Raw genomic sequence first — 25,200 nt, 5'->3', positions numbered from 1 at the left:
TGCTGCATGGGAAGGAACACTTTTGTTTTTAAGGTTCTGTGTGTGTGATTAGAGTGGCATGGATAAAATCCGTTTGTGGGCAGATACTTGTGGGCCCCTTTTTTGGGGGGGCAAAATCAGCTGCAATAGGCAATGCTGTTATGGGTGGAGGCAAAACATTTGCCAAGAAACGGGAGACTCGAAGAGGCAACCGCAGGTTCAACTCCCATGCCAACCTTGTTTGTGTCTCTGCATTTTCCCATGCAAATGAACGGCCATCATTCAATCCTATGAGAAAAGGTGAAGTACCTGTTGGAAGAGCCTGTTGCAATGTGGAATTGAATCCACACAAGAAGCACTTTCCCAGTGAATTATAGAGAAGCATAATCTTCTTTCCTTTTAACTGTATCATCTTAACTTCTGCTTTATCCCCCGCAGGCCAATGCTGTTCCAGACTAGTGAGCATATCATCAATAGCCCGGCCGTGGGAGATATCATTCCATTCAGTACCGTTATTCAGTTCTTATTTACAAGAGCACCACCTGAATTAAAATCCCCGTTCCAGGTAATTACTTTACGCAGCCTTTTCTCACCATATACTCCACCAGTGGCGGAAAACCATTTCTCTCAAATTACTGTCGCCAATGCTGTTTCGTAGCTATGCTCAAGTTGCAGCTTGTGGGGTTGGTTTTATGAGATCATGGCAGGCCACAGGCGTTTTCCATCCTGGTTAACTTCTGGAAATAGAATGCTGTTGCAATTCAACAGAGGAAATCATCTGTGAACCTTCGGCTCCAGCCAGCCTGGCCAATGTCAGGGATGATGAGGACTCTAGTTTATCAACGTAGAGCCACAGCTTACTCCTCTCTTGTTTAATCCATGGTTGAGACTAATTTTAAAAGGGTAAAGGGGACCCCTGACCATTCGGTCCAGCCGCGGACGACTCTGGGGTTGCGGCGTTCATCTCGCTTTATTGGCCTATGGAGCCGGCATACAGCTTCCAGGTCATGTGGCCAGCATGACTAAGCTGCTTCTGGCGAACCAGAGCAGCGCACAGAAACACTGTTTACCTTCCCGCCAGAGCTGTGCCTATTTATCTCCTTGCACTTCGTGCTTTCGAACTGCTAGGTTGGCAGGAGCAGGGACCGAGCAACGGGAGCTCACCCCGTCGCAGGGATTCGAACCGCCGACCTTCTGATCAGTAAGCCCAAGGCTCTGTGGGTTAACCCACAGCACCACCCGCGTCCCGAGACTCATTTAGTGGCCATTTAATTTGTTCTGAGCTATTCTTTTACATGTTTCCAGAACAGTTGCCCAAGCCAAAGTGCTGTGGAGAAGCAACTGGTTTTTTACAGTCCTATGTGGCTGACCGCTAAACAATCTATGAATTGCTGCTGATTACTGTATACCAACCCGTGAAAGGCTGTTGCCATTAACTTTTGCCCAGTATGTGAAGATGTCTAGAAATAATATATATTTGTATTTCTTTATTTCCTGTGAAAGAGAGCAGAGTGGACCATTGCACGTTATTCCCGGTGGCTTGATGACCATCCATCTGAGAAGGACAGACTCATTTTGATACGGTAAAACACTCTTTTTTTCCAATTAAGTTTAGAAATATTGCAGTATTGCAACTTGGAAACTTTCCTCTTTCTTCCCCGCTGTTGACCGTTTGTGCATCCGCTGTCCCTGCTTCCCATGTGTGGAAGTGCTTTGGTGTATTCTAAGCAACAACTTCTATTAGGGCTTCTTCAAGACATTTATAGCTGCATTGGTTTCAGGGATTAACTCCAGACCAGCAAGGTAGTCTTTTATTAGACCTTCTTTGGTGCAGAAGCAAGCCAGATTCCAAATTACACAGAATTCTCTTTTGGGAGACGCTCTTATTTCCTACTGCAGGAGAAATTCATCTAATAAAGATGCCATCTTACTTATTTTATAGCTGTTTGGGGATTCAGCTACTTGTATCCCTGTGCAGTACTGGCTCTATGATATGTTTTGAATGATACAGTGCCTCCTGGGCTGTAATCCTAAGAATTGCAGCAGAAACTCTACTTAAATCAGCAGGACTGCTTTCCAAGTTAAGTATGTTTGGGATCAAGTTGTTTGTTTCGCTAGAGTGTTTAGAAAACTAAAAAGGGAAGAGCTTGGTGAGCAAGGTATACGGAACAAAATTAAAGCACTCTTGAAATGGCTTTATATATTAATTTAAAGACTGCAACACACACATCTCTCTGAATAGGTATAGATGCACATGCACGCACAATTAAACAAATGAAAGAAACCATATAGGCAGTCCTGTGATTACAAGCAGTAGTTTTTCCTGGAGCTTGTTTTACTAAGATAGCAGCTAGAATTAAGAATAAGGGCAGTGATGACTCCTCCTGAATCATACCTGAATGCTTATTTCACAGGATACAAACACTTAGGAAAAGAGGAGTACAGTAGTACCTTGAGTTACAAATGCCTCAGGTTACAAACGCTTCAGGTTATAAACTCCGCTAACCTGGAAGAGTTACCTTGAGTTGAGAACTTTGCCCCAGGATGAGAACGGAAATTGTGTGCCGGCGGTGCAGCGGCAGCAAGAGGCCCCACTAGAATAGTTTCAGGTTAAGAACGGACCTCCGGAATGAATTAAGTTCATAATTAAAGGTACCATTGTATACGTAGGAAATATTAATATTCTTATTCAAGCCTCTGGCAGAGGGTCAAAACATTTCCGAGTATCTTACCTGGGGCAGGGATTACTTTACACCTCTGAAGGATTGCTTATCTCCTCCCTCCCCACAGCTAGCTTGATTTTAGATTTTCAGGCAACCAATGGATATCACACAACACTGTTTGTCTGACACGTTTTGTTACATTCCCAAGTGCCCAAGAAGCTTTGCTGTTATTCCTGCGTGCCCAAGTAGGATATGCAATTTTCGTTTCCTTGTGGTGATTGTGCCATCTAGTTAGCTGTGTCCTACTCAACAGGACCACCAGCTAGCAAACTCTTCAGATGAGCTAAACAGTTACTTGGTAGAAACGGAGAGGAACAAGTAGAGTCATACCTCGGGTTGAAGTAGCTTCAGGTTAAGCATTTTCAGGTTGCGCTCCGCGGCGACCCAGAAGTAACGGAGCGCGTTGCTTCCGGGTTTCTCCGCGCACGCATGTGCAAACGCTCAAAATGACATCACACACATGCGCGGAAGCAGTGAATCGTGACCCGTGCGGACGCTTCAGGATGCGAATGGAGCTCCGGAACGGATCCCGTTTGCATCCAGAGGTACCACTGTAGTGGAATATTCACCATTTTTGAATGTGTGTGGTTCTCCATTTAGTTGCTGGTCAAAGAAAAGGAGCGTGGAAAGCAACGAGGAGCAAGCAGCCCCTTGAGACTATGCTAAACCTTACATACAGGTGGCATCTCACTCCAGTGAGCTCTGCCACCCCTTTGTTGGAGGGGATGTTGGGAAGAAAACTCTCTCGTGAGAATGTTCAGGGGTGAGGGAGTTTTGGCATGCCAGCTTTATGGTTATAGTGATTGTGGTTGCAGAAAAAGTAAATCTAGATTCAGGCCTCACCTTGTTCGTGTCAGAATAAGCCTTTACACCATTCCTTCTTGTAGCTGCCCACATGGTAAAAATATGCTATTGGAAATGCGAGGAGGACCTTGTCCTAAAGAGATGTTATGTCAGTCTGGCACCCTTGACTGCATTACACAGCAATGCAGACTAGCTAAGGGAGACATCAAATTCCAACCTAAGGAAACCTGGATTGGCCATACCGGAGATACCATTTTGGAGGTATTGGTTGGTCTAAGTCATGGGTCAGCAAACTAAGGCCCGCAGGCTGGATCGGAACCAATTGCCCTCTGGCTCCGGCACATGGACAGTCCTGGAATCGCCGCTTGGGTGCCTCCTCCGTCCCTCCTGGCTTCTCCCCGTCCTGCGGAGGGAGCTGGGCTTTGATTGGTGCCAGCCAATCCGAAGCCTTGCCACCTGCACGCTGAGGTGCGGCTCAGACTTGCCACCCGCCTGCCAGCCTCTCTGGCCATGGCCTCGCTGTGGGCATCATGATGGGCGCTTCACAGGGCTTCAGCTAGAGCTTGACGTGCCTGCTGGCCCCACGCCTGGTGCCCAGGAAAGCTGGCCTGGAAAGGAGGGGCGCCAGTGCTGGCTCCCAACCGTAGAGCAGCGGAGGAGGTAGGAAAGCACGGGGAGGGGCTGGGGGAAAGAGGGGGAGAGAAGCCCCCCTCTGCCGCATGCATGTCACAAGGTCTGAGGGGTGGTGAACCATCCCCCTTCTAAAACTCTTTGCTGACCTCTGGTCTAACTAAACATGCTTTAATTATGACTTTTCCTAGACTGTTTGCCTATACATGAACCTACTTAGTATATTGTGCATTACAGGATTGGCAGATAGCAAAAGCAAACGAAAATATCTTTAGCTCATAAAATGATTATTTTCTTGCTAGTTTGCTATTATGATTTATCTGAGTAGGCTCCAATGGTGTTTGAAATGACTTCTCTTAAGTACTATACTTTCTGACTTCAGCCAGGGGTCTCGGCTCTGCTCAGTTTGGTTTTGTGCACAATAGTTTTTGTAATCATCTGGATTAAAAGAACAGGGGCTTATACTAGTGTGTTATATACAGAATAACTTGCTTAAACAGTTGCCACAACTGCCTCCTATCTCCTTTGGATTTCTTGCTTTTCTTTTCATTATCTTTTTTAGTTCCATGTCCACAAAATTGGTTGATTGCTTCTTCACTATAGCAGCAAAGATCAGAATGTTACAGAGTCATCTATGGACAATTTTGTGCTGGGAGCACAAGTGCCTCTATTTGTGCTGTGTAATATCTGAAACAGTAAAGTATGCTGTCAGTGTAGGGAAGGCACAGCACTACCCACTTCAGACAACCCTTATGCAGCCCTTCCTGACAAGCCCATTGTTCTCATAACATAGCTGTAATCCTTTTCAGTTGCAAAACCTATGGTGGTCATAGGTTCAGTCCCCTCATTAGTGGCATCCTGGTGGTTACAGACCAAAGCTGCATTTTTAAGTAAGCTTATCCAGTTCAAACTTTCTACCATAATAATAGGGTTGAGAATATAATTATCTTTTAGGTTTTGCATCTTTTTGAATTTTTCTATACAGTTTTGCATGATAAAAGAAGTTTATAAATCCATGTATGGAGAAAAAATACTGTCTTTAAATGTGTTTTGTAATCAAGTAAGTTTTTTAAATACAAATTGTCCTAGAGAGTCATTTCTTTCAAAAATCACAGCTTGATGTGGAAATGGGCTCGAATGGACTTACAAAATAACGTGCAAAATTGAAAGTGTGATCCATATAGTTTGTTGTTAGAGGCTCACATAACAAACACTTCCGATTCTAATGAGTATGTTTTTTCCTTTAAACAGAGGTGCACTGGAAGCTTATGTTCAGTCAGTAAGAAGTAGAGAAGGAAAGGAATTTGCTCCAGTCTATCCCATAATGGTACAACTGCTCCAGAAGGCACTGTCTACTCTTCAGTAAAATGTTCTTTGGAAGGTATGGAAACTCCTCTGACATATTTAATTTGTACTGGTAGGGTAATACTTAGAATTAATATAAACAGCACCTGACTTTTGCAAAACCTACCAAGAACTATAAGACGTCAATACTTAAATGTCTGAAAATCAAATGCACTATGCAGTCTTCAGCTTTCTGTATATAATAAAAAAACTTTTAAATGCTGTTCTAATGTCACTTTTTAATTTAGAAACCAAAGCATTTTGTATCACAAAAAGGCTCTTTTCCCTGGAGACACTGAAACAAGATTTTCATGTAAACAGCTTCTAAGCTGACCACAAGAAAAACCTTTTGTGTATACAATACACATTTACTTCTTGGCAACAATCCTTGAGGTTTAAAGTCACATTTTTCATATTACATAATTCTTTATTCCATGTACATTGAAGTAACAATGTTTTTATCTTAAACTCATGCTATATTCTGGGTGGAAATCTACTTAATTAAAAATCCTATGAATTCTTGCTCTAAGTGCACCTCCTATGTAGCAATCATATAGATGGGTAATGGCATTTAGTCACAACTCATTTGATGTACATAATACTAGACAATATATTTTACAAATTTATTTGAAATACATGAATATAGTGTGCAAAATCATAGGAGCAACATCATAGACATGTCAGGTGCTGAAATTTATTGTTGTGATTCTTAAACAGAAACACACTCTTTACTTAGTAACATTAAAAGCTATGTTGTAATGTTCACAGCAAAAGTAGCCATAAATCTAACATATTTCCTCTACTTTTAGATAGATGGAGGGGAAACAGTAAAGTGCAAATGTTGCACCTACATTAAGTGCAAAGTTTGTCCCCACCATAAAAGATGTCTTATGGCAAAATAAAATCTTTAAAATATGCAGCATAGGAACACCCGTCCCGCCCCCCCCCCCCCGGCAAAAAAACCCCTTTAAGAATAAAATGGTGACACCACAGAAGCACCATTCTTTTGGGATAATGCAACTAATGAATTTAACCCTGGGCCTTTATCAATAGCCCTGGCAATTCTGCAATCCTTTTCCTATTCTTGCTGGGAAGAGATCACACCTCAAATAATTTATAAATGTGTTATCTTCCCAAAAAGATAACAATTTTGCTACATATAGTATACATATAGTATATACATTTCCTATCCACTTTGCCACACATTCTGGTAACTTGTTGGCACTGGGCAAACGAGAAGTTCATATATTATGTCAGAAAATCCCAGCTCCCAGATTTGTAGTTAATTACATAGTTTGTGCAATACGTATTAATCAGCAATAAGAATCAATGTATAAACAGGTTACATATTTAAAATTCCCCTTTTTTGCATTTTTCTTAAAAATAAACATTTATACAAAGCTCCTCTTCCTACTATTCTTTAGCACCACAGGATATCCATTTTCAAGCCTATTACACCTGATAGACATATATGTAGTTTGGAAGAAAAATAAGGCAATTTGGTTTTAAAATGCTGATAGTTTTTAGCTTTCTTAATGCTCTACTGTAATAAGCAAATTCTCATTCCTAACAACTCAATGCTGCCAGTATTTTATGGTCACACCTTCACAACAAATCATGAATTCTTGATCATCAAGTCTTCTTCCACTATGTATTTGTAGAAGAATTCCGATCTAATGTTATTGTGAACCCTGTAAAAATGAGAACCAGAAATTAAGATGAATGCACTGAGTGTGAGACTCAGTTTGCACATGGAAGTCATGTATTACCTGCTTCAGCACAACCACACACAAAAAAACCCCAATGGCAACCCTGTTGGAAGAACTTTCAGGTCATCTTGTGCCAATATATTTAACCATATTTAATCCATTGCATTGGATCCAGGTTCCTTTCCTACAACAGAAATATTTAGTCTAAAAGGGAACCTAAGGATCCAACCCGTAAATAAATGCTTTCTACAACTGGTTTTCCTTAAAGCACCTATCTCAAAATGAGTGTTACTTTATTCCTTTCCCCCATTGTAAGGTGGTTTCAAAACCTGCACAGAATGTAAAAGGCAGGGCCTTTTCTATGTCTTGTGTAGACTTCAGCTAGTTTGTGGCTTCACCTATTGTTTAGAAATAATTTTCTCTTTGTTAGCTCTGGCTTCTATGGCTTAAGGAGGCAGTGCTGGCATCAATATAATAAATTGATGGGGGAGAGTGGGGGTGACAGATGCACCGTCATAAGGCTGAGTACTTGGTCAGTGCCAAAATATTGCTCTTTCAACAGAGCAATATATGGTATATGGCCAGGGAAAGCAGGACTTTTTGAATGATGACGATACAGAGATTACCGTATTTTTCGCTCTATTGGACGCACCGGACCATAGGAGGGGGAGAACAGGGAAAAAATATTTTTTCCTTGTTCTCCCCCTCTAAAACAAGGTGCGTTCAAGGTGCATTCACCCGAGCGTGTGGAGCAGGCGGTGGGGGGAAGCAGCCCCAGCCTCAAAGATCCCTGAAGCCTTTGGAGCGCAGCGCCCCTGCTGCCCTGCAGAGGCTTTGCACGCAGCTGTCCCCAAGCCAGAACAGCAAGACGGAGCCCTCAGTCTTGCTGTTCTGGCTTGGGAACAGCCTTGCTAGCCTCTGCAAGAGAGTGGGGTGAAGGCACCCCGCTGCCCTGGAGAGGCTTTGCGCGCAGCCGTCCCCAAGCCAGAACAGCGAGACGGAGCCCTCCCTCTCACTGTTCTGGCTTGGGAACAGCCTTGCTAGCCTCTGCAGGAGAGCGGGGTGAAGGCACCCCGCTGCCCTGGAGAGGCTTTGCGCGCAGCCGTCCCCAAGCTAGAACAGCAAGACGGAGCCCTCCGCAGCGCTCCGTCTCCCTGTTCTGCCTTTCGGCTTAGCGGCGCAGCCTGCATTCGCTCTATAGAACGCACACACATTTCCCCTTAATTTTTGGAGGGGAAAAAGTGCGTCCTATAGAGCGAAAAATACGGTAGTTTTCTTAGACATTTGCTATAAGCAACTCTATGAGATTCTTGCCCCTACCTTTACATGTTGACATCTACACGGGGAAATGCAAAAAAAGAGAGACTTTTTTAACCACCACCACCCTTTGTGCATTATCATACAGTATCATGAAAAGGGTAACTTTGAACATGGACAAATGAATTCCCTATGAAAGGGAAAGCCTGCTGGTAAACATGGGGTTACATTTCAAATTTCACAGAGAATGTAGGGACGGGTGCCCTGCAGTTCTGAAGTACCGTATTTTTCGCTCTATAAGACGCACCAGACCACAAGACACACCTAGTTTTTGGAGGAGGAAAACAGGGGAAAAAATATTCTGAATTACAGAAGCCAGAACAGCAAGAGGGATCACTGCGCAGCGAAAGCAGCAATCCCTCTTGCTGTTCTGGCTTCCGGGATAGCTGCGCAGCTTGCATTCGCTCCATAAGATGCACACACATTTCCCCTTACTTTTTAGGAGGGAAAAAGTGAGTCTTATAGAGCAAAAAATACGGTATTCTACGTGAATTCCCAAGCACCAAGATGTGCACTAAAATGTCAAAGTAGAGGAAAAACATACTGAATTTGTTCGTTTCCGTTTCCAGCAGTCGGGATTTAAACGTTTTTGTTCTTCAGCCAAGGCCTTGGCTTCTAATGTGTACATCCGCCTTTCTTCATTTTTCATTTTTTTCCACCTGTCACCAAGTATCACACTTATGGCTCTGCAGGAGAAATATTTAGGAAATAGTCAGTGCAAGAATCCAGCAGCACATGTAACAGTTTCTAGTATCCATTTCCTTTCTGAGGATAGCACAGGATAAAAATTATATACAAGAAAACACTCAAGTGTTCACAGATAATGTCCTTGTTCAAGCTAGGTGCAATTGTTTATTATTCTGTGACACTGAATTAACTGAAAGGCAGGAAGTCCTCCGTGATTTTGAAGATATTTGTAAGTAATTTGTCAAATTTGGAGAACTATTGTTCTGTAAGCATGGATGATGGTAGAGCAAAGCATTCAGCTCATTACAGGGCCTTAATATTCAAGACTTCTACATATGTAATTAATACCCATTATGCTTGCATCTCCTTATTGCTGAATACAAATACATTTCAACTAGACATCTATTACCATAATTCACACAACAAAGTGCTTTTTATTTATCCCACTTATCCTGACAACTAATCTTAAAAAAAATGGATGAAATCAGTATGTGTCTGCAAGTTCACATTGGGCAGTCCGAAGTTGCAGAGTTTGGAAGAGTATATATGTACTTTGCTTTAGGCATATAAAGATGTGTCCAAAACATACTGCTTGTGGCTACTTTGATAACAGTATATAAGAAACCACTGATAAAGAAATTCAACATTAATACAACCACCAGTTTGTTGTGTGTCTTGCTATAGTTCTCCTTTGCTGCTATTCAGCAGTGCATATACTCCCAGATAAGTGTCTGTAGGGTTGCAGCCTAGAATACATAACATTTCTGCCAAGCATGACAATAACACCACCTAGCATTTATATCAGGCATATGCAATCTTGGCCCTCCAGATGTTTTGGGACTACAACTCCCATCATCCCTGACCACTGGTCCTGTTAGCTAAGGATGATGGGAGTTGTAGTCCCAAAACATCTGGAGGGCCGAGTTTGCCTATGCCTGATTTATATAATGCATACTTTAAGACAAGCTTACAATGAAGCATCTTGAGATCTGTTCCCTTTGTTTAAGCACCACTTTCCTAACTGAAAGCATGTGTTCCTCAATTTAAAACGGGGATGGTTAACCTACGGCCCTCCAGTACGGCTGGACCACAACTCCCACCATCCTCAATTGTTGGCCATGCTGACTGGCTGATGGGAGTTAGAGCCCCAACAACAGCTGGATGACCAGAGGTTAGCCATCCATTCATTGAAGAAAAGAAAGGGAAGAGGAGGTTTAGCAACCACATCTTTAAACACGCCCCATAATCATGGAAGTATGTAGTTAGCCAGGAATAGACACTAATAAGCCAAGCAATCGTATAGTTTTTGGAAATTATGCCACATGTCATAATTCTGTTCCCGCCTGCTTCCCATTCCATCCATCAAAAATGTCAGTAGTAGTGAATTATGTCAATGGCAGCATGCCATTACTCTCTGCTTTTTTTAGAGGAAACTTCTTTGTTTGTTAAACCACAGTTTCCAATGAGATGCAAACCGGGAAACTGTGTTTTAAGCTCGTCTACAAACCCACTGCTTGACCCTTGGTTGTACAAAGAACATTACATCAAACCACATCAATATGCAAGTTTCCATTTTGGAATCATTTTCAAAAGCAGTTTAGAAGGACCCCAGTGAAAATAATATTTCGTTTATCAGGCAAGCAACCCACATCTGAACTCTCTGCACTTAAAATGTACATCACAATCAGAAGCATACATATTCTTACCTGTTATCTTTCCCTGGATACATCTGAGTATATTCTACTCTGTACTTTTTGGCAAAAAGCATGAAGGCATTCATTGGTCTTTTGCATTTGTTGGGAGAAGTGGCATTCACAGTACTTGCAGTCCCTGAGCTGTGGCTTTTGCTGGCTTTACTATACAAAGAATTGGGTGAAGTCTGTGATGACTGAGCAGGTCCACAGTTTGTACTGCATTCTGATCTTTCAAAGTCCTGGCTTCCTGATCCTCCACAAGATAAAGAAGCACGGCGTTGGCGAGCCATACTGCTTAGCACATAAACCGCAGAGGAGTCCATCGGTGTAAAATCATAACTGAAAGGGAGAAACCAGTTTAAAAAAATATGTCGCAGGTTTTATTTTTCAAGTCTAGATTTACTCTCAAATAGTGGTGTGAGGTGAGAACATTCTCTGGAGAATAATCTCGAGAATGAGAATATTCTCCACAAACTGTAAATTCTAACGTAAGAACCAGTTTTACAACCCACATTTTAAAAATATCTAGTAAATAACTTAAAACTCTCAGGAGAAGAAAACACACCTTCTAACAAACTCAGTGAATTTTACACAACCATCAACTTTGTTTTATGATCAGATGATCAGTGTGGAACTGAAAGCTCTGTTACCAGTGGAGACGAAAATGGTGACTTATCCTCTTAAGATGTTTGAGGAGTCAATATAAATTTATAAATATTTGACACTTGTTACTTAAAGCCTATTTTTTAAATAAATTTATTTCTTGTGACAATTTATCAGTTATAATTTAAATATGTTGTATGTTGCCTTACTTGTCTAAGCAGATAGCAATTTGCATTTCTGATGTTATGTCACTTGTCATTACTGATTATTTGTGTTTTATTTTCTGGAAATAATAGCATTTATTTTAAACTTTATACTGATTGTATTAGTGTCGCACTGAAAATACTGTACCACATAGATATGCTTATTATATAACATTCTCATGTAGTGGACCTGAGATTTTTTATAGTCCCTTTACTTTAAAAGCTACATTTCATACATATACAACATAATTAGAATTCAAAGTTGATGGTAAATATACAGTTAGTGGCAAGCTTAGTGATTAACATGAGTCATTCACATTGAATTTTCAATTTCAAGTTTGGTGCAAAATAAATCAAAGAATGTGAATACACTGCATTGCCCCATTGAATAAAAGTATCAGTACAGTTTTTGGTTGCCATCTGAACAAGTTTACCCATGAATAAACATGTATATTAACGAATTATAACATTTTCAATACTGTACATTAAAATTATATCATTTTCAATGTATTAAAATGAATATTCTCCTATTTTAAACGAAAATTCTCTAATATTCACATTAATCCAAAAAATTATTCTCAAGAATTTAACATCACAACTCTCAAATAACACGTAACAATGCTCCCATTTGCTGGATCTTGTTCTCCATCTCATTTAGTATATCAATTGGAGGTAAATTCATCTCTTATTCATGCCACACATTCTAACTGAAGGCTTGAAACTGGTCGTTTTCTACCCCCTAGTGGAAGAAAACTGATAAATCTATAGATTTTTTTATTGATACTACAGGTAAAGCTGATATATAGTCAACCATGAATAAAGAAAACAAATTGCTAAAATATAGTTCATGTGTCCCACATTTCCAAAAATAACATCCAATATTGTATTTAAACTGCATTCTAAAAGTTTTTTTAAAAAACTAAACAAAACCCTGCTCCGTCAGTTTTAAGATTGCCATCATCTGCTACTTGTTCAGGATACTGTGAGAAAAATAAATTCATAAAGTCTGAGAAACATCATTGACTGCTTTTTGTGTGTGTTTAAAATTTAAACTGGAATAGAGGGAACCAAAAAATTGTTAGTAACACCTAAGAAAAGCAAGTAACTTGATACATACACTATTTATCTATTAGTTATATTTATGTGTCTTTCTTCCACCAATCAGTGCTCAAGGTAGCAAAAAACAATTGAAATAAAATAAAATACTGTCCAATCTTAAGAGTTACCTTTTGAATGTATCAAACACACCCGAATCATCGAAATTAATGGCATCAGGGTGTCCTGGAGGTAGACATGTATCTCCAATGTGCATTTCACAACATGGAATTCCATGCTGAACCACAGTCAGGCTCGGATAAAAAGATGACCAGCCTGAATGGAAAAAACCTTGAATTAGATAAATAGTCCGGCAACTCAGATTCTCTTTATTTAGAGTCCCAATAGCACGAAAGTCAATTCTATATACATCTGCTCAGAAATAAGCCCCTCTGTGTTAAATGTGGCTTCCTCCTTAGCAAATGTATTTAGAATCCAAATGTCAAGAATATGAAGGCGCTTTAAGCCATCAGACAAAGATCTTCCAGGCTCTCATTAAGAGTGGGAAAGTGAGTTGGAGGAATGCTTTCGCACACATTCATCTGTTTTGCAGTCTCTCTTCCCTTCCACAGTTTCCCTCCCATTGTGAACACTGGGGTAACAATTACTGAGAGAGATTTAGATCAATTAATGACCGGGTCTCTCCAGAGTTGTTCCCCAACCCTCCCTGACACACCTTTGAACTAGTTTCAACATGCCCAGTTCTGGGCTGGGCTAGGGCATCAAGACGTTTCTGCACCAGGGTGGGGGCAAAATCTGACATGAAATTTCTTTCTCTAGTGTGGCATCGAATCTCTTGTCTCTAATGTCAGAGAGGGAGACCCAATATATCCTATGATCCCTGGGCACTGCACCCTTGGTGTTTCCCTAGGTGTTTTACAATTAGAAATAAAATACATAAAGGAACCTGGCCAAAGTGTCATGGAGTCACCACTTTTGTAGAGAAAGGGAAGAAAGAGGCTTTAGAATCTCAGTATTTTTTTCAGAACAGGAAAAAAATTGTTCACATCATTTTTTTAATTGCTTATTTTAAACATATCCTACCACCAAAGCAATGAATAATCTAATAGGACTTCACCACTTTCAGCAAGGAAAATATTGCACAATTAAGAGTTTAAGGCTTTCCCTCTGCTCCATATCAATGTCCAAAAAGTCATGGGTATGGTGTTATCTGAAGTTAGTCATGCTCAACTCCTACTGAAATCAGTGAGGCAACTGAATAATGTCTGCAAGAAAATGCAAACAGCACTGTTTTCCAGGGAACTTGAGCACAATTAAGTTTAGTAGGATCAGGGGTTATTTGGTAAATAAAGCTCTTCCCAGAAGTTGAATGGTTTCAGTTGTTCAAATTCTATACAAGGGCAACAGTTGATTTTCAGTATCATGGAAGACATCAAACTTTTCCAGTACCCTAGGACCTGCTGTGCCTGCACATAAAGGAGTTCAGGTGGCACAAATCAAACGAACGTTACAGCATAACATCATGGCAATAAAAATATTCACCATTGGGATGCTACATGAGTTTCATTGCAAGAGATAGCAAACACTTTAATTTACATATAGGTATCTATCATGCTGGAACCTGCCAGAAGAGTTCCAGACCTCCTTCTCCAGCAGGCATTGGCATTTAACATAAGCCTGCTGTTATATATTTATTTATAGCGCACCTTTTTTCCTGACAGGGACTCAAGGGAGCTAACATTAAAAAAAAAGGTGTGCTAGAAACTTAGAAAAAGCAGTAATTAAAAAACAAACATTTACATATAGATAGCTTTAATTTTAAAATCTGGTAAAACCATACAAATAATTATAATGAAAACAGTATGACACTGGCCCTTTCATTAAAATTTGACAGTTCCCAAAAGCCTGCTGGAACAAGGTTTTATTTTCAGGAAAAAAAGTCTCTAGTATTAGAGGTGTTCGCTAAATGTACTAACGCTGGGAGGTTGAAAAAACTGAGGAGGATGTACATGGAAGTTTTAGAAGTTTTCTGCACAGAGACAGAAGAGACTGCAGAGATGAAGAAGAAAGTTTTTGTCATGGTAATAGATTGTTTTTTTTAAAGCAGAGGTAGAAAGACTATGACAGTTTATGGCAATAAGATGATGACTGGATTACCAGAATATACTTTACAGTGATTTTCTACATGCATTAAATAGTTATAATAATTTCTTACCTTTGTTTTTAACATAGAAAGGATGATCTAGTCTACACTCTACAGTAAGCAAGCCATCTGTCACTGTGCCAGGATCAAAAGTCAATTTTAGAACTGACTCGCCAAATGAAACACTTTCTTCATGGGATATCAACTGCAAACCATCAGAACCATATCCCTGTAGAACAAGCGAACTTTGGTTATTCAAGGAACACGGGAGTCTACGGACATTGAAACTACTCTCATCCTAAAAGAACTAAGAGTGTGTAATTTATTTGGCAAGAACAGCCACTTTCTCCTTCCCACAATATTTCTGGCTCAGCCACTAACATTTATTTCACTTTAGTCACTAGATTTGTTTACTACATATATGATCAGCCACCATGGGCAAGAAATGCCAGGCAGGATTTCTTTAATATGTAATCAGCCTAGTTTGCAGCAGCACTTCAAAAGAGGAAGCTTTCCCTTTGACACTATCACCAAATAATTTAGCATCAGCTTTTCTTGAGCAAGCTGCCATTGCTCCTGGATAGGCAGCCAAGTAGCCAACCATACCTTTCTACTCCTTCCTCACAGGCTAGCCTATTAAGATGGCTGCATGTAAATGCTTTCCTTTGCTGTCTGTCTCTCTTTAAAGCATGCAACGTTTAGAAATTAACTCAGGCAAACAGCTGATAAATTGCTGTGGTCATTACAAAAGAATATGAAAAGAAAAACTTACTTTGTAAGTACTCACTGAATCATCCATTTCATTTTTACAGGCTGTGGACCTAGCAAAATCTTCAGCGTCCTCCCATTCCTTGTTGCGTCCTTTATGAAAGCATAAACGTGTTCCTAAAGTTTTATGAAAAAGAAAATTAGTGTCATCAAAATGACAAACCCAATTATTAAATCCTGCCCTGTAATATCTGGCATTTTACCTTTAAGGAAACAATGCCAAACAGTTGGAGGCCAGGAGTGGCACCATCCTAGATCATCGTCGTCTGACAGGGATGACATACAGAAAATTCCAGACTCGGATTCACTATTTGTCTGTTGAGAAAACAAAGCCACATAAAGGTTTTTAAATAAATATTTCTAGGTGGACAGTATATGAATACTTTTCAGTTTCTTGCAAAACCAAGCTGCATGGGGTTTCTAATATTTCACTTAATTGCTGCCATGTCTTTCCCCAAGTATTCTTAAATTTTACATCTTTTATATGACTCTTTGTAGCAGCTACATTATGGAACAAATCTTTCACAAACCAAAGACCCAGTTCCATATTTAAGCATTCCTATGCTACCTTCCTCATTTCTGCCTGTCTGTCTGTCTCTCTCCCTCTCACACACAAAGCTCACCCCAACTTAGTGTGCCCCCCTCACAAAAATGACACGTGCAACATGATTAAGGCAAATAGAAAACTGCCAAGACAACTGTTCTCAAAAGTAAGTGATGCTAAAAATGTATGTTTAAAATTGGCCTAAGAATCAGAATACAGTGTTCTGTATTGACAGTAGTAGCAATGAATAAGACAATGTTCCAAGTGTTTTGATGTTTTGTTTCACAGCTTCTCTCGTACTTAATCTATTTGCCAAGCATAAAATAGTAAACACCATAAAGCTTGGTCTTTTGTAGTTCATTCTGTACCTCCCTTGGATTGTGAGCTCTTCAAGCTATGTACGCTACCACAAAGATTGCTCCCAACACTAAACAAGTAAAAAATCTAAATGAGCAGCTGGCAAAGTAAAGCTATTTCAATTTCTAAAAAGTTTAAATCTGGTCTTTAGCTAGTTCACTAAACAAAGCTTACCCTTTCATGTCTGACAGCTGTTTCATCAATGTGATGCTTAGGAAAACCAGAGTCACTCTGAGAGGATTCTGGTGGAGGACGTGCATAGGAATGTAAACTTTTGCTTGTAGCTATTAGATGAACAGGAGATGATCTAGGAAATAATTGTTAAATATATATATATAAGCAGATATTGCTCAAGGAAGGAAAGAAGGAAAAGCATCACAGGTACACCAAGAGTAATTTATTGACAATTCTGAGATAGTAATGTCTTATAGTTGCTTCTTTGAACAGACCAAAATCAGTGGTTCCTGAAAAAATAAAAATCTTTAAATGTGTTTGGCCAATAAATTATACTCTGTAACTTCGAGGTCTTTTCTCCCTTTGTGTATTTGGCAATAGAACATAATGCTGCTAACATTTCTATGATGTGCTTGGTTTCATCAACAAATACTATGCTCATTTTTTTTTACTATTTTTTACTATTATCACACCGCAGCAGTTTGCCCCAGTGTTACCAAAACACATAGATGAAAAAGAGGTTAACACAGCAAGTAGTCCGACCAATGCTCATTGCTACAAAGAAAGGAGGGCTGGGGAATAAACTTAGTAAGTTCCTTGAAGACCTCCTTATTCCAGGCTATAGCTGGGGGACACAAGGGAGAATCAGCCCTTTAGCTACAGTGTTCTACATGGCAGGGCAGCCTAGAAGCTCCAACCTCCTGCCACCCTTTCAGCTACAGAACAGTGACTGAGGGGCCCAAAGCAACAGTGAGCAACATTTTGGTTTATTTAGATCGTAAGCTAGTAGACTGGGTGGCACACAAATAGAAGGAGCAAAAATAAATTTAAACAATAAACTGCTAAAGCAAGTAAACGTGATAATTGTCAACAGCCTACTTTAAAAACAGGGACTCTGCAATTAGCATTAAATTTTTTGTTTCATGTTATTACACGTTTAAAACAGTTGCTATGCCTTTAGACAACCATGCAAGGAGGTTCCAGTTGTAAAAGGGTAGTGTCCCAAAGTTTAATGCAAAATAAAACTCTTTAAACAATATGAATGCTGCTGCAAGCCACAAAATGGATAGAAATGTAAGAAATGTGAATCGACACCACACCTGTTATAAAAAGAGCACTGCATTAGAGGACTCTGTGGACTCGTAGCTATGTTTGCCAATTCTGTCAACCAGTTCACTCCATTCTCACAAGTATAAGCATTTTCTGAACTGCTGCTTGAGGTATGCTGGTTCCATGAAGGCCTTGAATATTCCTGATGCGATACATCAGCACTCAGCTGGAAAAGTGCAGGTGGGGTAGAATCAGTGTGAACAGCCTGCAGTTCAGGAAGATCATCTGCAAAGAAGAGCACATGGTCAGATTGATTCCTACGGATTAGACCAGCACAACCTAAGGTCTAGAGGTCAATTAAGGTCGATCTCCCCGACTATGATGGTTCAGGGACGACGACGACAAATTTCCTATTGTCCATGGGCATTTCCTACCTTCAAGGCCCATCACTGCACCATCACACCAAAATGGGAACATGAAATGTCCTGAGCTGGGTGGAAGGAGCCCACACTTCTAACTACACCAGTATTGTCTCAGTTTCTGGAAAGGCTTTTGCTGACGCGGTTTGGGATTTTGACACTCCTTATCCCGTAGGCCAGAGATTATCAAATTATGCCAGCAGCATTGGAAATGGAGGGTGATATATGTATGTTCTGAACTATCCCATCTGAGTTTATGTTTAAACACAGGAGTCTCCAGAGCAAGCAATTTGGTATGTTTCCGGAGGGTCCCTTCATAAAAACTACACTGAACACACAATATCAAGCAATGAAGAACTCAACCCAACATTTCTGCACCACCTCATATTTGCATGACTGGAGCAGATATTGACAGAGGTGGAGCTTCATGTGCAAGTTCCTCAAATTGGACAGATATTATATTATTTAGAATATTTGGAATTAGCAATGCCCAGATTCTTTGCAACCAACCTTATCTTGGTGTTTTCATCTCGTCAAAGGTATATTGTTGCCCTTTGGGAACAGTCTTCTCAAAAATGAGGAAATCATATGGCATCAGCAAAGAAGCAGAAGACACCCACCAATTGTGGCCAACTTCCAGCACATTCATGTTGCTATTATTACAGCATTCTCTGCAATTTCAAGCTGACAATGCTCCTTCCCTCCATGGCAAACTGAAGGGAGTTTCCAAATGCATTTGTTTTTTGGCATAGAATCAAGTCATTCAAGGGAATGCAATAATAAGAATTCAGCAAGTTTGCATAATTCCCTTGCATAGACCCAATATGCACTCTAGATCTTGGCCAAAGTATCTGGGCTAAATGATTCCCACTCTCAACTCTACATACGATTGGATGGTACCCAATGAATGCTATATGAATCTCATTGTGTAACACAAATGCATACTCAGTTTATTTTAAGAAAGCCAGAGTATTTACCAAGCTCCATGTGCTCATCACAAGATGCATATCCAGGAGAAGATGGGAGGGTCTCATTACACTTCAGTAATTCCAATGATTCGTTCATCCTGGAAGTTCTCTTGTCCACCACTAACAGGAGTTTCTGCACTGCATTAGGCATCTGGTTAGTCTTAACTTCCCAAACCATGGTAGGATGCTTCAGATTATCTGACTTAAGCAGAATGAGAAAATTACACGCATTAAGTCACTTAGCTACAGTTACAACTGCATGAAGATGGATTACCAAGATCTATCACCCCCAACTCTCTATAAAAATTTTTTGCCAATTAAAATGTCTCCAAGACTCATAGCTAACTCTTGCCTGACCTTATTGTTATACATAGACTACACAATTCATCAAATGTAACATCTCAGCATGATTCTTTATACAACCATACTAACAATACGTTGCATTCATTGGTTGAAATGATGGAATGGTATATTTTATAGTAAGAGCTATTCTAACTAAATTCAATTTCTCTGAATTTGAGGCAGAAAAAGGAATATTTTGCTTCTTTCACAGGCTGAAGAATCTTCATCAGTGTGTTAAAAACATCAGTGCTGGCTCAGTGCTGATAACACCAAGGTTGCTTCCCATAAGGTTTGATCCCCATAAGGGACAGCTGCATATTCCTGCATTGCAGGGGGGTTGGACTAGATGATCCTCAGGGTCCCTTCAAACTCTGTAATTCTACTACTACAACCATCCTACCCATAGGGAATTGACCTACAATGGCTTCTAAACAGAGAACAAGGCTGGGATATACAGACATATGAGCAACCTAATTGGAACTCTGAACTCCCAACTTTGTGATGGGCTACTGCAAAGAGGACAAAGTGGTGAGGATGTCAGAAACTACCCAACAGCCAGTCTTGCAACTGACATTTACCCTAAAATGCTTGACAAGTGGGACTGAGCAAACAGTTCTTTTGTCACCCTCATTGATGCCAAAGATGGAAATGATGGAAGTTATTATTTGACATTCGGAAAACCAAGTACACCTTCCACTTCTAATAAAAAAGAAGATTGCAACACATTAGAAATACATAATGTTGCTACGCAAAGCATCAGCTATGGTGTTGGCCTGTGGCCACAGCTGCCATAACCACTGCTGCCTTTATGGATGCTAGCTTGATCACTGAAAAAGACCAGAGTTTCAGCTGTGGTGTGTTAGGCTGCAAAAGAAGGCTGTAGTGGGTGCTGCTTGGCCAGCCATCCAGCATGCAAGATAGTATGCATTCAGCAAAATGATAATCCAGACACTTTTGTGCTCAGATGTTGACTTGAGGGGCAGAGATTATTACACACTGGGAGATCTTTCTGTATGTCCGAGGAAGACACCTTCCATAAACCCCAGTGCTTCATCCCTGTTGGGAGTTGGCCAGACTGGTCTGGCGAGGTGTATGAACCTCCTTTGGCATGTAAACTTACTACAGCAGAAGTAAAAAAGTTTACTGACAAGCCAATGCAAGTTCCACAGTGGCCGTCATTCTCAGACTTATAGAGAGGTGTGAGAAACAAGTTACAGAGGCAGCAGGCAGGGTATATACACATGAGAAAAGTGAGGGCTATATTAGAGGCCAAGCAGCAAGTCAATGGCTGACATCCAAGAATGAATAAAAGCAAGACTTGATGAAACCTGTTGTTTAAATTTCTTATTAACTGGTGTCATTACTTTCTAATGTTGTTTTATGATTTCAAGGTAATGTATACTTAGTAGGATGTTTTATGCAGATAAAACTAAAATTTTAAAGCAGTATTTAACATTCTCAGAAGGTAAAATTAAAATTATTTGGTTTTCCAATTTATGTGTTTTTTAATCAAACGTAGCTTTACCAAGCTAAATGTTGTACAATAACAAACATAATGGCAGATTTGAATTCCTCACACCCCCAAAAAAATTTTTTTAAGACTGCTCACTGAAGAAATTTGCAAAAATTAAGTTTCACTCCCTAAAATGACACGCCCTTCTAAAGCAATAACTTGTTACTCTGAGTAATAACAAAAGCCAGCCATATGGTCTTTGCATATGTAAGATAACAATGGATAATTTACAAATTAAAACCAAGGCAGAACAGCAACAATCAAACATCATGCATAAACACAATCAGTCTGTAAACAGCAAGATTCAGCCATAATTTATACAAAAAACCTCTGGAAGACAAAATTTGCAAACTTCAAGCTACTGAATAAAGACACAACTTAAACTCATATCCCAACATCACTCCTAACAACAAAGTCAGCTGGTGAGTGCCAACCACAGTGTAGCCAAAATGGGGCTTCTAAGAAATAAGAGGGAACCAGAACTAGTTAAAAAGAAAGATAGGAAAAAACCCTAAAGGGGGGGGGGGGGGCTTAGACACAGACCAATGAGGATGAGTGAGCATAGTAATCCCAAGTGTTTTTTCAGGGAGGAGGAATCAAAAACTGAGGGAGAAGGGAAATGGAATGGTGTGTCCTAGAAGAGGACATGGCTGGCTAGAACCTGAGCAGGAGCACTCCATACTGCAACATTTTGTTTCAGGTCTCACTAGCATATTGTTTTGCCGTTCAGAGAAAGAAAGCCAACTACTGTAGTAAGCCAAAGAGCCAAATTGAGTCCCTGCAAGAATTGCATCTTGTCCCCCTCCACTTCGTGATTCAAAATTTGCCCACAGGATTTATCCACAAGGAAAAGATTTTTTTAAGTAAAAATAGAGCTATTCCACTCATTCTTACAGAATTCCATAGTGCAGTCATTTGCTGCCTAAAATGAGGATTGTGGGGTCGCTTAATGTCAGCTGACTGATAAGTGGGCAACCCCACCCATCTATCAAAATGGTCCGTGGAAGGGGCTCAAGAGCCACGTACTGGCTGAATATAGACCCAAGCTCTCCACTAGTCAGTAATCAGAGTAGGCTGCTCGAAAAGCAATATACAGGTGTGCACAGATCTAGAGGAAACTGAACTCATCCACTAGAGAAAAACAATGCCAGCTTTCACACATAGGAATCAATTTTGAGACAAAAAATGCAAATAAGGCATACAAGTAGGATTTCCCCCCCCCCATGCTGTTTTCATCCTTAATAACTTGTAAGTCATTATATAAACACCCAGATGGATTTTCCACCATTGTCCTAAGAATCTTTTAAAAAAGAATTAACTATTGATTGAATATTGTTTCTTTAATTTGAAGAAAATGATATTCACATGCCAGTACAGTGGTGCCTCGCAAGACGAAATTAATTCGTTCTGCGAGTTTTTTCGTCTTGTGAATTTTTCGTCTTGCGAAGCACGGTTTCCCATAGGAAATGCATTGACGGTTTTAAGAAAAAGGTGCAAGACGTTTTCGTCTTGCGAAGCAAGCCCATAGGGAAATTCGTCTTGCAAAGCAACTCAAAAAAAAAAAACTCGTCTTGCGAGTTTTTCATCTTGCGAGGCATTCGTCTTGCAAGGTACCACTGTACACAATATGAAAATGGGCAAGATTACAGTGTAGAAAGATGTTGCTGACCACACACTATAAGAAAGCCTTCCCAAAGAAGATTTGCATGGCTACTTCCCTGATGGCATTCTGCCAACAAATAAAAACTTTTAATATTTTAAAACCTTTAACCTGCAGGTGAGTTCACAACCTCTGTTGTGCATTTAGCTAGCAGATGAGATTACCATCTGATGCAATATTACTTGCTGTTGCAGTTCTTATCATAAACTTGTATTTTACATTTCTATTCACCTTAAGATATCCACTGTATTTTTAAAACTGTTGCATTTCATTTCAGGTAGGTTTTGGCAGTGTTCAATTCATTCAACATTATAAACAAACAACAGATGCACTCTTAAGATTGCTTCACATGTTCCTATTGGACACTTGTGTGAATGATGCATGCTTAAAATCGTAACAGGCAAGGAAACCAAGTGCATTTGAAAACTAGTATATCCCACTGTCAAAGATACCTTTACATGTATCACTGAGCAGCCACGGGACAGCGCTTCCTGTAACATGCACACATCTTTATTTTAAAGAAAAAGCCACCACCACAAAGCTTTCTCCTGTCTCACTTTATTCACCAGCAACCATCAAAGCAGCACAAGGCAAGTCACAGAAATATTTTTCTCAGTTGGTGGATTCAGTGTTCCCTCCCCGCCCCCAAAAAAGGTCAAAGGGGGGGGCAGTGCAGAAACAATGGTACCTTCACAGCTAGAGACAACAGTAGCCACCAGTGACCCTCTGGTCCTCCGTACAGCCATGCTTGCCCTAGTGCACCCCCTCTGGTTCCTATTTGGCTTGCCATCTTCACGCAGCTCAAAGTTAAAGAAGGGTCAGGAACATTATCAAGGGTCTAGAAACCAAGCCTTATGAGGAACAGTTGAGGGGGTTGGGTATGTCTAGTCTGGTGATAAGGACTTGGGAGAGGAGATATGACAGCAACCTTCAAATATCTAAGGGGCTGTCACATGGAAGATGGAGCAACCTTAATTTCTCTTGCTCCAGTGGGTAGGACCCAAAACAATGGCTTCAAGTTACAGGAAAGGAAATTCTGACTAAACATCAGGAGGAACTTTCTGACAGTGGAGGTTTTGGACTCTCCTTCCCTGAATAGTGTTATTAGTATTATTATTAAATTTGAATACCACTCTTCATCCACAGATCTCAGGATGCTTCACGACACAAACACACAATTTTTTTTTTAATAAAAAAAACCAGGTTCTAAAGTAGAGGATGGGTGGCCCTCTGTCACGGAGAGGCTTTAGTCGAGATTCCTGCATTTGCAGGAGGCTGGGCAAGATGACCCCCCTTCCAACCCTACAGTCTGTTCTACGACTCTACGAAACATGCAGAGTTTGCACAAGAGAGAGAAGCTGGATACAGCTGTGCGGTTACTTAATTGACACTACTCCCCGCTGTTATACAAGCCGAGAAAGTGGAAGAGGGCGGCCAGCCGTTCTCCAGCTGACTCCTCCCGCTGCGTTTCGGTCACTGTCAGCTCCGCCCCTCCCCCCCCCACCCGCGCGCAACGTCTCGGGATCTGCGCAAAACAAGAACAGGAGGCGCGGGGGGGGGAGGACTCTCGCCAAGTATCTGTCACGCGCCTCGCGAGAGGGGAAGGAGGGAGGGAGGCGGTTGGGAGTCACGCGCGAGAGCACGAGCCGCGGGCCGCCGATTGGTCCCTTTAACAGAGCGCCGAAAACCGGGCGGAGCCTCGCCAGCGGCTCTCCCTCCGCCCCTCTCTGGTCACGTGGACCATTGCCTGGAAGAGGAGCGCTCTTCTCCCTCCCCCCCGCCTTCGCCCGCTCGCTCCTTGTTTATAAACTTTTTCCTCGCAGGACACGGCGCATGCGCCCAAGGGCCCCATTCATTCAGAAGTGCGTAACAACAGGACGAGGCTTCGGGTGGGGGCGGGGAAAGGGGCCCGCGCCCCACAGCTGAGGGGGGAAACGCTCTCGGGCGTCGAGATAAGGGCCCGTTCCCCTCAGCTGGCCAAATCAACAAGCGGGTCTCTTCACGCAGGGCGAGGCGGAGGGGACAAAAAAAGAGAAACACAAGTGGGGGGGGGCTCTCCTCAGGTCTAACGGCCGCCTCGCCTGTGGCAGCTTGCCCGTTGCCGTATTGGCGGGGTTCTTCCCCCCCCCCCCGTGGAGTCGCGCCCTCTTCTTCCTCCCCTCCTTTTCTCCTCAGCCGTTTTTCGGCACCTCACAAAGTGACCGCCAACAAAAAGCTTCCCCTCTGCCCGCCACGCCACGACGGCCCTCAGGCGAGAAAGGAAAGCCTTCGAAACAACTCGTTCCCTGACTGTCCGTCCCCGTCCCTTCCTGACCGCCCCTCACGCTCGCTCCAAAACTTCTCGCTACTTACCAAACCCGTCGCCATTACAGGACTCCCTTCAGCTTTCTTTCCCCGCCCTCTCTCTTTCTCTCTCTCTCTCGGGAAAGCCCCGCCCGCCTTTTTATGGACTTTAGGCTCCCAATGGCTCCGGCGGACGCCCATCAAATGCTTCTTTCTGCTCATTGGATCTT

At 41.3% G+C, this 25,200-nt stretch overlaps 2 protein-coding genes across 7 annotated transcripts in view; one reads left to right on the top strand and one right to left on the bottom strand.

Annotated features, from left to right (window-relative positions):
- The window catches only part of COG5 (component of oligomeric golgi complex 5), a 174,559-nt gene extending 157,477 nt beyond the window's left edge, over positions 1 to 17,082 (top strand). Inside the window, exons 20-23 of one of the 5 annotated variants that reach the window (XM_083399587.1) lie at positions 418 to 544; positions 1,483 to 1,562; positions 5,388 to 5,517; positions 14,982 to 17,082. In XM_083399587.1, the coding sequence (XP_083255713.1) occupies positions 418 to 544; positions 1,483 to 1,562; positions 5,388 to 5,502 (322 nt within the window). In that variant the 3' untranslated portion in view covers positions 5,503 to 5,517; positions 14,982 to 17,082. Of the gene's footprint in view, positions 1 to 417; positions 545 to 1,482; positions 3,044 to 3,245; positions 5,704 to 5,728; positions 6,357 to 10,649; positions 10,894 to 14,981 lie in introns of those variants that run through there. The other 4 variants (XM_083399588.1, XM_083399589.1, XR_014502094.1 and 1 more) reach the window with 4 other exon arrangements.
- On the bottom strand, positions 5,700 to 25,166 carry HBP1 (HMG-box transcription factor 1). 2 transcript variants are annotated; one of them, XM_083399793.1, is made up of 11 exons: positions 25,040 to 25,166; positions 19,182 to 19,374; positions 17,836 to 18,070; positions 16,736 to 16,868; positions 15,864 to 15,975; positions 15,665 to 15,777; positions 14,965 to 15,121; positions 12,920 to 13,064; positions 10,900 to 11,226; positions 9,051 to 9,192; positions 5,700 to 7,171 (listed from the first exon to the last, which is right to left on the bottom strand). In XM_083399793.1, exons 1-11 carry the CDS (start codon positions 25,052 to 25,054, stop codon positions 7,160 to 7,162), a joined length of 1,584 nt encoding a protein of 527 aa, XP_083255919.1. In that variant the 5' UTR covers positions 25,055 to 25,166; the 3' UTR covers positions 5,700 to 7,159. The 2 variants fall into 2 exon arrangements, with proteins under 2 accessions (XP_083255919.1, XP_083255920.1); XM_083399794.1 differs by having other exon boundaries at positions 19,182 to 19,370; positions 25,040 to 25,150.
- Positions 25,167 to 25,200: the final 34 nt, after the last annotated feature.

Source organism: Podarcis tiliguerta (assembly GCF_965153285.1).
Source record: "Podarcis tiliguerta genome assembly, chromosome: 10".
Classification (NCBI taxonomy): domain Eukaryota; kingdom Metazoa; phylum Chordata; class Lepidosauria; order Squamata; family Lacertidae; genus Podarcis; species Podarcis tiliguerta.
Note: the sequence above shows the minus strand (reverse complement) of the source record. Positions and strands in the feature narration are given on the sequence as shown.

Coding starts and splice junctions, on each gene's coding strand:
- HBP1 (XM_083399793.1), bottom strand. Junction 15,778..15,863: donor TTGGCATTGTTTCCTTAAAG/GTAAAATGCCAG, acceptor ATAAAACTTTAG/GAACACGTTTATGCTTTCAT. Junction 9,193..10,899: donor TATCCAGGGAAAGATAACAG/GTAAGAATATGT, acceptor TTTCTCCTGCAG/AGCCATAAGTGTGATACTTG.